This window comes from Periplaneta americana, chromosome 6, assembly GCF_040183065.1.
Source record: "Periplaneta americana isolate PAMFEO1 chromosome 6, P.americana_PAMFEO1_priV1, whole genome shotgun sequence".
Classification (NCBI taxonomy): domain Eukaryota; kingdom Metazoa; phylum Arthropoda; class Insecta; order Blattodea; family Blattidae; genus Periplaneta; species Periplaneta americana.
In genome coordinates this window covers 144,747,251-144,759,454 of record NC_091122.1, presented here as the reverse complement: position 1 = coordinate 144,759,454, position 12,204 = coordinate 144,747,251, and the positions used below count along the sequence as shown (strand labels likewise).

The 12,204-nt window shown below is 34.8% G+C and overlaps 1 protein-coding gene across 1 annotated transcript in view; it reads left to right on the top strand.

Moving 5' to 3' along the window:
- The window catches only part of LOC138702289 (pickpocket protein 28-like), a 42,121-nt gene extending 33,353 nt beyond the window's left edge, over positions 1–8,768 (top strand). Inside the window, exon 11 of the mRNA XM_069829873.1 lies at positions 6,691–8,768. Within this exon, the coding sequence (XP_069685974.1) occupies positions 6,691–6,869 (179 nt within the window). The 3' untranslated portion in view covers positions 6,870–8,768. The remainder of the gene's footprint in view (positions 1–6,690) is intronic.
- The last annotated feature ends 3,436 nt before the right edge of the window (positions 8,769–12,204 follow it).

Here is a 12,204-nt window from a genome sequence, read left to right as displayed (position 1 = left end):
GCAGTATTTGTGTTTTTTTTTTTTTTTTCAAAATAGGCAATATTAGAGACGTTGCATTTTAAGCGATACTTGGTATCGATACTGAACCCCATATTCAATATCGATACTCCCATAATACCGAAAGAATAATATCGACCTTAAAGTATGGATTGCTGTCGCTAAAATTCATTAAAGAGCAATGTCACTATTGGACCCATTATCGGTGGCGATGTTTGTAATTTTTTTATGCTCGACCATGCCGAAATGTACTAATTATACACCTGGTAGCAGAACTTTAATGCATGTCATTAAAGTTCAGGTTTTCGATTATTCTCGGATATGCAATCGAAAGACGTCACGGAGACTGGAAATCCAATACTGTCGCAGAAAGTTATGTTCTGTTACTATAATAATTAGCGTTAATTGTAAATAATATTCAAATAAATTCAATTTGTCATCTCGTTTTTCAATTCTAAATCAATTTCCAGGTTATATCAAAATTAGTTCATGTTACATTACATCAAGGTCAATGACATTATTGTTCCTCGGAAAAAATCAATACTTTCGCGTCTGCGCTCATCTCACAATATACGAACTATGAACAAGGTCACTTCCGATCTTCTGTCAGATGCGAATAAAATTAATACTTCTGAATAATTTCAAGTTAGAAATATGGTCGAGCATAAAAAGTCGTATGAAACTTGCCTATAATGGTAATTAAGACGCTCGTATGAAAATTATGAAACTCGCTTGCGCTCGTTTCATAAACAAACATACTCGCGACTTAATTACTATCATTATAGGCTCGTTGCATAATGTAATATTTCGGCACTCCTTTAATTGGATATTTCCAGCATTACATTACTTGGATATTCATGAATGTGCCTTCCAAAAAGTGCACAGTTACATCTAGGGATGTAATACTGTATTTTAAGCGATATACTTAGTTCCATATTACTCAACATCATCATCATCATCCTTCACGAATTAGGCCTCTGTAGACCTGTTTCGGCCCCATCTAACAGTCTTCTTAAAGGTCTTCCTGGTCGACGATGTCCTCTAGGTTTATATTGCATCATAATTTTTGTGATTCTTGAATTTTCCATTCTTCTTACATGATCTAGCCAATTGAAATTGTATCTGCTGATTTTTTCTTCTACTGACTCAACTTCTAATTGTTCTAAAATTTCTTCATTCCTTTTTCGGTCTAAAAGAGTATATCCTGCTGTCCTCCTCAAAAATTTCATTTCCGTTGCTTTGATTCTGTTCACGTCTTTTTTCTTTAATGACCAAATCTCGCTTCCGTATAAAAGGGTGGGTAATGCTAGTGTATTATATATTTTTATTCTTGTAGATTTTTGTACTAATTTAGCTTTTAATGCATTGTTTATTATTCCCAGAATTTGTGTAAATTTGGTAATTTTCTTGTTCACATCTTTTTCATTTTGATAAGATATTTCACAACCCAGATAATTGAAATTTTGCACTTGTTCGAGGCATTGGTTATTGTGTATTATCTTACTTCTGACTGGGTCTTGTCCTAAAAATGCCATTACTTTTGATTTTTGTGCTGAAATTTCCATCCCAAAATCTTTTAATATTTTATTTAATGTATACAATCCTCTTTGTAAATTATCCTCTGAATTGGAAATTATGACTTGATCATCGGCATAGAGTAAGGTATTTAATGTTAGAGCACTGGTTATTTTGATTCCTGATGTGTAGATTTGGTTCCATTTTAAAATAATTTCATATTATTATATATATAATATATTACTCAACATAAACCCAAAAAATTTTTGTGCAATGATTTCGGTCCACACATCCTTCTTGGGGAAATAAGTCCACAATTTACCTGTAGGAGGAGGCATTTCAACTGTTTAGTCACAGGACAACCAACACAACACAATAAAATACTAAGGTTAACTACAAATCAGATTCGTCTTGCCGCTTTCAATACTTTTGTTTCGATATTGCTTTTTTCCCTCGATACCAGTAAAATATCGAATCCAATTATAGTCAGTATCGCAAATAAAGTATCGATACCTACTTATATCGATAGTATCGCAACATCCCTAGGCAATACACTTCAAAACATGTAAAATATTTAATATATTACATCAACATAATTATATGTAATACAACTTCAAAATATGTAAAATTATGTAACTTAAAACTTCGAAATAAGGATATTTTAGTGTTATTCGCGGACATATTTATTTTTCTCTTAGCTACATATGTGACCCGTTGCGCGAAAAAGGACCTAAAGTCGTGAAATGAAATTTTACAGGAGAACAAAATAACGAATTTGCGGTGTAAAAACTGCATTCTATGTTTTGAAATCTTGCGCTACCTATAGGCTTTTTTACATACTAAACTACGACGTAGTTTTACACAGTGCTTCTTAAATACCTAAATCTTTCTTATATTTGCCAAGAAAACAAGTGAAAAATTTAATTGAATTTTTCTCGAAAAGTGCATAATGTAATATCAACATTCAATAAGTAATAAATTAAAACCTATAGCACATAGAACCTTGAACGTTTTTAAATGCTCAGTATTCCATGCTTTTTTTGAAACCGCAAACAAACAAAAAAATGAAAAATACGACTTTAGGTCCCATTTCCTGCAAATAATCACATATAGGTAGTAGTAGTAATAGATTTATTTATACTGGCAGAGTTAAGACCCATAAAGCCTTCTCTTCCACTCAACCAATAGCAATACTTTTTTAATATGGAAATAGAATACATTAATTGCATAAAACCTGTTCTCTACACATTTAATAAAGTTTGCAGTAGTGTCCAACGAACATAGTTTTGTCGAGTACCCTATACCGTCGGACAGATGACAGGCCTATCGCGGATAGATAACAGGATGACAGATGGAATGTTTTAGCATAATTTTAAGCACATTGTATATGAAATTTATAAGAAAAGCTTTGGAGTTTTTACACCTACATTTGGACTTAATATCTCGAAATTACTTACAGGTAACTTCAGGGTGTTATCACAGTCTACTATATACAGTCGCGAAGCTCAATATGTAGTAAAAATGCAAACATGGATAGTTGCCCACCACTAGGATCGCTACTATCGCCTCATCGCAGATCTCTCTCTCCTAGCAGCCGACAAAATATGTTACACTTTCGTTGTGTTCTTTTGGAAAAATTAACACCTTCCTTCCATTATTGAAATGTTAAATGCATAAAGTTAATTTATTATTTTAATGAAGTATATTAAATTCCACCATAAACTCGAAGATATCTGCAAGAAATAGGTTAATATTATTTTTGTTTGTGCAAAACGAACTGAAATTTACTATAATCGCTTCACTCATTCAAGATTATAGCGATAATTAACTATGAAACCAATAAATATTAATTTGCATTTCCCTTTACAACAATAATAATGGAAATATGAATTAATGGATTAACTTACGTGTACCGGTACTTGTAGTGTAGGCTTACGTAGTTGAGGTTAAGCAATAATAATCAGACCAGAATTGGAAATAAAACGTGATTAATAAATTTTATTGTAACAGACTTTTTCTACGTCTCTAGTAACGTAATAAATAAAAATAACAACAAAACTAACAGCTATAATTAAAAACATATCCTTTGAAAAAAAGGTAGGCCTAAGCAATAATAATCCCACCAGAATTGAAAATAAAACGTGATCAATAAATTTCATTACAACAAACTTAATTTTTCTACGTCTGTAGTAAAATATTATTATTCCAATTATTGTATTTTAGCCATTAACATTTTCATTACAACCAATAACGAACATTTCACAAGCATCAATGTGAAATGCGCAACGAGCTAGCACTCGATGGAAATACGATTCAGTCCAAAGTCGACCGTGGACAGTCTATTGTTTCTAGTTGCTAACCGCTTGGAGCGCTTTATCATGAGATTTGCAAAAAATCACCTCAAGCTTCGCGACTGTATATAGTAGACTGTGGTGTTATTGAGGACCTTCAACTTTGTTAGATCCGTTGTGCATGACCAAGCCTAACAACTGAACTTAAAATTCCACGAGATAGGAAATGCATCTTTCTACTTTATGTGTATATCACACACAGGGAGATAAAAAAACTAATAACTCCAATTTTTTTTACAAAATTGAGTTATGGGCTGGATTGTGCTTTTTAGTTTGTCCCATATTCGTAGAAGGTAAGAATACACTAATTTCGACATTCATGTGCATTCTTGGGGCTGTTTCAAAACTCGTGGAAGTCAGAACTCCACTTACTCCATGAATTAAGAGAATTTTTGCTTTCCAAGCTTAATTTCCCGGTAGGTGGCAACACTGTCCCTCAATCAACTGAGTAAAGTGATATCACAGTCTACTATATACAGTCGCGAAGCTTGAGGTGATTTTTTGCAAATCTCATGATAAAGCGCTCCAAGCCGTTAGCAACTAGAAACAATAGACTGTCCACGGTCGACTTTGGACTGAATCGTATTTCCATCGAGTGCTAGCTCGTTGCGCATTTCACATTGATGCTTGTGAAATGTTCGTTATTGGTTGTAATGAAAATGTTAATGGCTAAAATACAATAATTGGAATAATAATATTTTACTACAGACGTAGAAAAATTAAGTTTGTGTTAATGAAATTTATTGATCACGTTTTATTTTCAATTCTGGTGGGATTATTATTGCTTAGGCCTACTTTTTTCTTCAAAGGATATGTTTTTAATTATAGCTGTTAGTTTTGTTGTTATTTTTATTTATTACGTTACTAGAGACGTAGAAAAAGTCTGTTACAATAAAATTTATTAATCACGTTTTATTTCCAATTCTGGTCTGATTATTATTGCTTAACCTCAACTACGTAAGCCTACACTACAAGTACCGGTACACGTAAGTTAATCCATTAATTCATATTTCCATTATTATTGTTGTAAAGGGAAATGCAAATTAATATTTATTGGTTTCATAGTTAATTATCGCTATAATCTTGAATGAGTGAAGCGATTATAGTAAATTTCAGTTCGTTTTGCACAAACAAAAATAATATTAACCTATTTCTTGCAGATATCTTCGAGTTTATGGTGGAATTTAATATACTTCATTAAAATAATAAATTAACTTTATGCATTTAACATTTCAATAATGGAAGGAAGGTGTTAATTTTTCCAAAAGAACACAACGAAAGTGTAACATATTTTGTCGGCTGCTAGGAGAGAGAGATCTGCGATGATGAGGCGATAGTAGCGATCCTAGTGGTGGGCAACTATCCATGTTTGCATTTTTACTACATATTGAGCTTCGCGACTGTATATAGTAGACTGTGGTGATATGGTATTCAGAATCTCACAAACATCTATAAAGTCCATGTAAGTAAGACCATGAAAGACACAATATGGAGTCGATTTAATTTCCAGAAACCCAATACAGATGCATCATTCCCCAGTCAACTAAAGTAGTCTACAATTCAGCATTGCCATTGAAAGAAGAAAGCAAAAGGACTTGCAAAATTTAATGGTTTATTTCCGAGGAAAGTAGGATGTATTATCAAACTTTGTTTTCGGACAGAAGCACAGGAGGAATATGAGAGCGAGAGAAAAAACAGAATTTGTAACATGAATCAGACTGTGTTAACATTTTAATATTGTTTGTGGTTTTATTTGTGTATTTTGATGTGCTTTAAGGTAATTTGTGATCTTCTGTCTCATATATTTGACATTTAAAAAAATTGTAGCAATGTTAATCTTAATAATAAACTTCCATTTTCTCGTATACTGGGTGTTCAGTTCAAAATGTGTCATGGCTCGCTGTATGTCGTCATGTGGCTATCCGATGAGCCTAGAGAATTCAATCTTCCTACACTTCCGCAGAGGCGTATTACCTAAATGCGAGAGAAGTTGCCTAGCAAGTACGGCGTTCATTCTGAAGATTACTTACCGATACGTACGGTAACGACAATAGTGGCAAGAATGTGAACTGTTTGAAAACACGTACTGAAATGAGTTTTTTTTCTTACTGTCGGGATATGGGGAGAGGGTTAAGACGATTACTTACGTATTTGTTGACATTAACTTCGACGGTCAACATGGACACCGAGCATTTGATTTGTGTTGTGGAATTTTGCCGTACGCAATCGATGATAACAAATACCCTGCGTACGACTTGCCCGCGCAAAACACAGTTCGGAAGAGGTTATGGTAGCACACAGACTTTACAGTCCGCCATCTGTTGCTACGACATTCAAGTTATATCGAACACGTTCTCAAGTTCAGATTGAACGCCTTGATTAATAGGCAACTTCTCTGACATAAAAGCTGAAACTCGCTTCAAATCGCTGACTCATAACAGTGACGTCATGACACACTTTGAAATGAACACCCAGTATTCCAATGTTTCATAAGGGAATTATGATACGCTTATCTTTTTTCTTCATATGACACATATTTCATCACTTTTCTTAATTCATACACTGTGGAAGTCAGAAAACCCCTAACTCCAGCAGAGTTTATTTTAGATTGTAGCGTAATATAATGCAAAAATTTAGGTTTTGAAGTATTTAATTGATAAAGAATGTAATTTTACGCAATATTAATAGGTAGATATATCATATTTAAAGTTAGTAAGGCAGATGATAAGTTTTTTCTCTCTCCTGTAAAATTTGGTTCATTGGAATTAGGAAGTTTTTGATTTCCCTGACTCAATTTTAAACTGTAGCCATATTCGTGTGTCTTCAGTGTCTGTGGGGGGGACAGGCGGTCTGTTCCTGGGCTGCAGCGTCCTCAGCATCATCGAGATCTTCTACTTCCTCACGTTGCGCCTGTACGTTTATCTGTACCGGACCCATGCAGACAAGAAGAGAGCTCAGTATCCTCTGGGAAGGCAGAACGACTTTCCCAGAAGAGTGCAAATGTAGATATTTATCTTGTAATCTACCCACTTCTATCTGCATCAACTTTAAACGATACTTATATGCGTTTTATTGTCCTTATTACGAAATACTGGATGAACAATTTATCTCCCGTCCGGAAAGCGACAGTTTTAGTTATCTGTTGGAGCGCTTCCACGCGCTGGTTACAGCGCAGCGCAGTATCGGTGATCTGACAAACTACTAAGTTATGTAAAATCTTATTAAATGTAAGCAGATAGGATGGCATAAACTCATCCAAAGGATATTCTCCGAATAGTCTCGTATTGGTTTCTATTCAGAGACCTGAAGACGTACTGTCCGTTACTCAGGAGAAGACGAGCGGAAAGAATTTGACCTTCTTGACCATACATGGACACAATTTTCGGTTACGTGAGACACTCGATTTGAAATAGTTTGTTTACTAGGAGAGGAGACTGCAGAGTAGGATGGAAAATATAAACTGCTGTGACCTGCGTCACCTTATCGTAATCGCTAAGGCGGTCAGTGGCGAATTATTACGAAAGCGCTTGGTTAACGTGAGACTCTCGAAAACTTTTGTTCAATTTTGCAAATTAATCATAAACCTCTTTACTGTTTCTCCGTCGCTGAATTGATATAAATCACAGGCAAGAAATTGCGTAACTAGCCAATAATATTCCATCACGTTGTCTATGTTTATTTTCTTGAATATTCTGGCGTTTATCAAGATTACTTAATAGATTTGCACGTTCTCGACCTAAAATAATTTTAGAAAATCATATTTCGTTTTCTACGCACATTTGATACTTTTTTATATAAATTTCTTTTGGAAATAATACGTACAAACAACATTTAATTCCTCGTACTTTTTAATGTAGCGTGTTTAAGGTATAATGTCGTATTTAGTATACTATGCAAATGTTAAGATCGTAAATTTTCTTCGGAATAGTACGAAAAAATAACATTTAATTTGTCTTACCTTCTAATTCAGAATGTTCTTTATGACATAAAGAGTAATGTCGTTGTATATTAAATTTATTAATGCCTAATAGAATTTTCGAGCATAAGATACATCGTATGTTCTCCCCTTCTAAACAGCAAAAAAACTCTTCCTCCCATTTCTCATGAAATAATCGTTTTCTAACGCGTACACACTACTTTGATAATGCCATTATGCCACCACTGATATTGCTTATGAAACTGATATAGAACCTGCCCACGCCTAGGAGCTATGTGAGGGAGGAACGGGGACTGTGAAGATGATGTCACTCAGAGCGATAAGCTCTGTGAAGGTCAGTGAGGCACAAATTCTCAAGTGAGGCACGATGCCCAAGTATGTTATTGACTATCGCTGTTGATTATTATAAACATCGCTCAGATAAGCGTCCCAGTAGCCAGGTTATTACTCGTGCAGGAAACATGAGTAACAATGCATATGGAAATTAAAGCTAAGTTGAACAGAAAGAAAACCTAATGTTTCCGCTTACTGTACTGCAGTACAAATATTGCACGTGTTGTATTACGTTATCTCTTCACATCCCTTCCTCCTCAGTCCGCTCTCGTCTTCTCCTGAGTCACCGACAGTAGGTACAGTAGTGGCAAAAAAAAAAAAGCCGGACCGACTCTTGCAGCTGATAAAAAAGAATCCTGTGCTGTGTATTGTGTCAAACTGTGGTAATTTCAATATGGATAGTGAAGCCAGAGGTATGTACTGCTATTTAATGTAAAAATACTTAGTTATCTTTGCCGAATAGAGGTATAAATGTAATATTGATGCCAGATGAAAGTAAAACTCTCAAAGTTTTTTCGTCTGTAAGTTTGAGGCACTGAAGGAAACAGAAGACGGTAAGAATCGAACAAATGCAATAAATTTCATTGTTACAATTAATTAATTAATTAATTTTTTGTATTACTATCTTTGTATCATCTCCGTCACGGTTATTCTATTATTATTATTATTATTATTATTACTATTATTATTATCATTATTATTATTACTACTATTATTTCTATCATCAACATTATCATTGATCTCTGTCAAATTTATGTGGACTACTGGACTGTACTCGAGCACGAGCATATGCTCATTTCGGGTATCTATTCATATGTATCATCTAAAATGTTAAATTGTAAATAAATTTGAAATTTGAAATTAATTATTTTAAACACAAGGATATTCACAAGTTTACGTGGGTGAGACCATCTAGGAATAAAAAATCTATTATAGATTATGTGATAACTAAGATAAAACGTACAATTAAGATACAAGACGTTATGGTGAAGAGGGGAGTAGAGTGTGGATCCGATCACCATATTGTTACCGCAAAAGTTGCTTTTCCCATAAAGGCCAATTTAAAACTAAAGGAGAGAGAAGAGAGTAATGGAATTTCTATGTTAGATAGTCCAAGATACATGGTACACTTGCTGCAAGAAAGTAGTGTGAAATATTTATACCAGCAAAGGCTTACGAATAAACTGGCGGAGGCGAATGAAGACTGGAGTGCCGCAGAACTGTACGAGTATTTGAAACACTCTATTATGAATGCAGCTGAGGAGGCTTTAGGAATAGAAAAGGAGAACAGAGGAAAAACAGAATGGTTAACTAAAGATATATTAGGCGTAATTGAAGAAAAGAAAGCACTCTATCGAAAATGGCTGAGCACAAAGAATGAAGAAGATTTTGAAGAGTATAAGAGGTGTAAGAAGAAAGTAAAGAAGATGGTTAAACTATCTAAGGAAGAGCAGTGGGAAAAATACTGTGGGGAAATAGACCACACGCTAGGATATAGAAGATCGGCAGAGGCGTGGAAAGCCTTAAAAAAAATGAGGACTGTCCATAATCCATCACCAGTGACACAACTTGTGAGCATGGAGAAATGGGAAACACATTTTAAGGGTCTCTTGACTGAAAAAAGAAGAGGAATAAGTGAAAATTTTGGTAATGACAGACTACCCTCGCATATGGAGCCGATTTTGGAGGAGGAAGTTCAGCATGCACTATTGAAGGAAAGGAATGGAAAGGCAAGTGGGCCTGGAGGAATTATGATGGAATTATGGAAGTATGGCCCCCCTTTATTACAAAGACTTATTTGCAAGATGTTCAATCAAATCTTGGAAGGGGATGAAATACCTGAAGATTGGGCTTTATCATACATATCTGCTATTTATAAGAAAGGAGATAGGAAGGATCCTAATAATTATAGAGGTATTAGTGTCATGTCCTCTATAAGTAGAATTTTTAGTGCAATTTTAAAGGATAGATTAGAAATAGCAATTGAGGGAAGAATATCTGAGGATCAGGCTGGTTTTACTGCAGGTAGATCTTGTATGGATCATATATTTGATATAAGACAGATCACTGAAAAATCATATGCTAAAGCCCAAGAAATTCGTTTAGTTTTTATCGATCTTGAGAAAGCGTACGACTCTGTACCAATTAACAATCTGTGGGGAGCAATGGAAAATATTGGCATCGGGACATCTCTGATAACAGTAATTAAAAAATTATACAAGAAGAGTCGAGCTGTAGTGAAGGTAGGGAAAAGGCTGTCAACTCCATTTCCAACAACAAAGGGTCTGAGGCAAGGATGTGGCATGTCCCCATCCCTCTTCAAAATATATATTCAGCAAGTCTTAGAGAGATGGAATCGATCGTGTAAAGGTATGGGAGTTCCAATTGGACATGAAACAATACATTCTCTCCTATTTGCAGACGACCAGGTATTAATTGCTCAGTGTCGTGAAGATGCTAAGTTCATGTTGAGGAGGTTGATGGAAGCCTTTGATATAGGAGGTCTTTGCATTAATATGAATAAAACTGAATACCTCGTTGTGGGCAATAGTGGAAGAGATATTATCCTACCGCAAGGAACAATTAAATCTGTGAGACATTTTAAGTATTTGGGGTCTATTATCCACGAGTCTGGGAGCTGTGAAGCAGATGTAGATCACAGAGTGCAACAGGCAAGAAGGGCAATAAAGATGCTGAATGGGGTACTGTGGAGTAGATCCATTTCCAAACAAATGAAGAAAAGAATTCTACAAACTATAGTTGAATCTATACTAACATACGGGGCAGAGGGATGGGCACTTGTTGAACGTCAGAAGTGTAAGATACAAGCGACGGAGATGGAGGGAATAAGAAGAGCTGCTAGAGTATCCAGATTGGAAAGGAGAAGAAATGAGGATGTGAGGCAAATGATGGAGATGGAAGAGTCGGTAATTGAAAGAATCAAAAAACGAACTCTTCAATGGTATGGCCACGTAAAAAGGATGAAAGAAGGAAGATGGCCAAAGATTATTCTGGAATGGTCACCTCGGGGAAGGAGGAAGCGTGCGAGACCAAGAAAAACATGGAAAGCCGGTGTCATGCAAATGATGAAGGACCGACATATGCAGGAGGAGGATTGGCGGGATCGAGAAGGATGGCGGAAGGGAATTCAGGGCAACCGCTGAAGAGTGGAAGAGCCCACAAAAGAAAGAAGAAAGAAGAAATTAATTATACAAGATGGATGTGTTTTGTGACTAGCAAAATTTGAATCTGTGACTCTGAAATCAGCTACAAGGCTCGGTCCGGTATTTTTTTGCCACTACTGTATTACACAATCGTTTTCCCGCCGGAAGATTATTTGCTTTTCCAATATACAGAAATACTATGTTGAAAATTCGAGATGATGGGAATACCATTTTCCCAACATTTATAACACGAAAACTAAACATTTTTGTTTACCTCTCTGTCACTTCACAGTTTGTGTTTTTAAATATTTGAGGTGATTTTATTTGCAGTCAATATCAGCAATTTTGTAATATTCAAAATACATGAAAATGTAAATGTAGTACTTTCATTGAAATAAAGGTGATAAAAATAAAAACAAATAAATATTTGTTATAAATATTTCATACTTTCTGTGTTCAGCGGGAATAGCGTAATTTTAATTAACAAAAAAGGACGTTTCTTAATAATAGAAATACTCGTCACTTTTTTCAAATGATAAATTTAATGGCATTTTAGTGAGAAAAAAAATTCTCGTGCTCAAAAAGTAACAAATAAGAAAACGCTCTATGACGTAATTTACGTGACACAGTTAATAATAATAATAATAATAATAATAATAATAATAATAATAATAATAATAATAATAATAATAATAATAATCATCATCATCATCACCATCATCATCATCTGTGGTAACTACGGCCCTTTAAGTTTGGCCTTGACATCCTTTTGTAGAGCTGAATAATAAATTCTTTTCCAGTGCCTTCTGTCTCTATCTGTTTATTCCTGCTTTACCAAGATCATTTTGGACATCTTCCAACCATCGTTACTTATGTCTTCCAACTCTCCTTTTACCACCTGATTTTG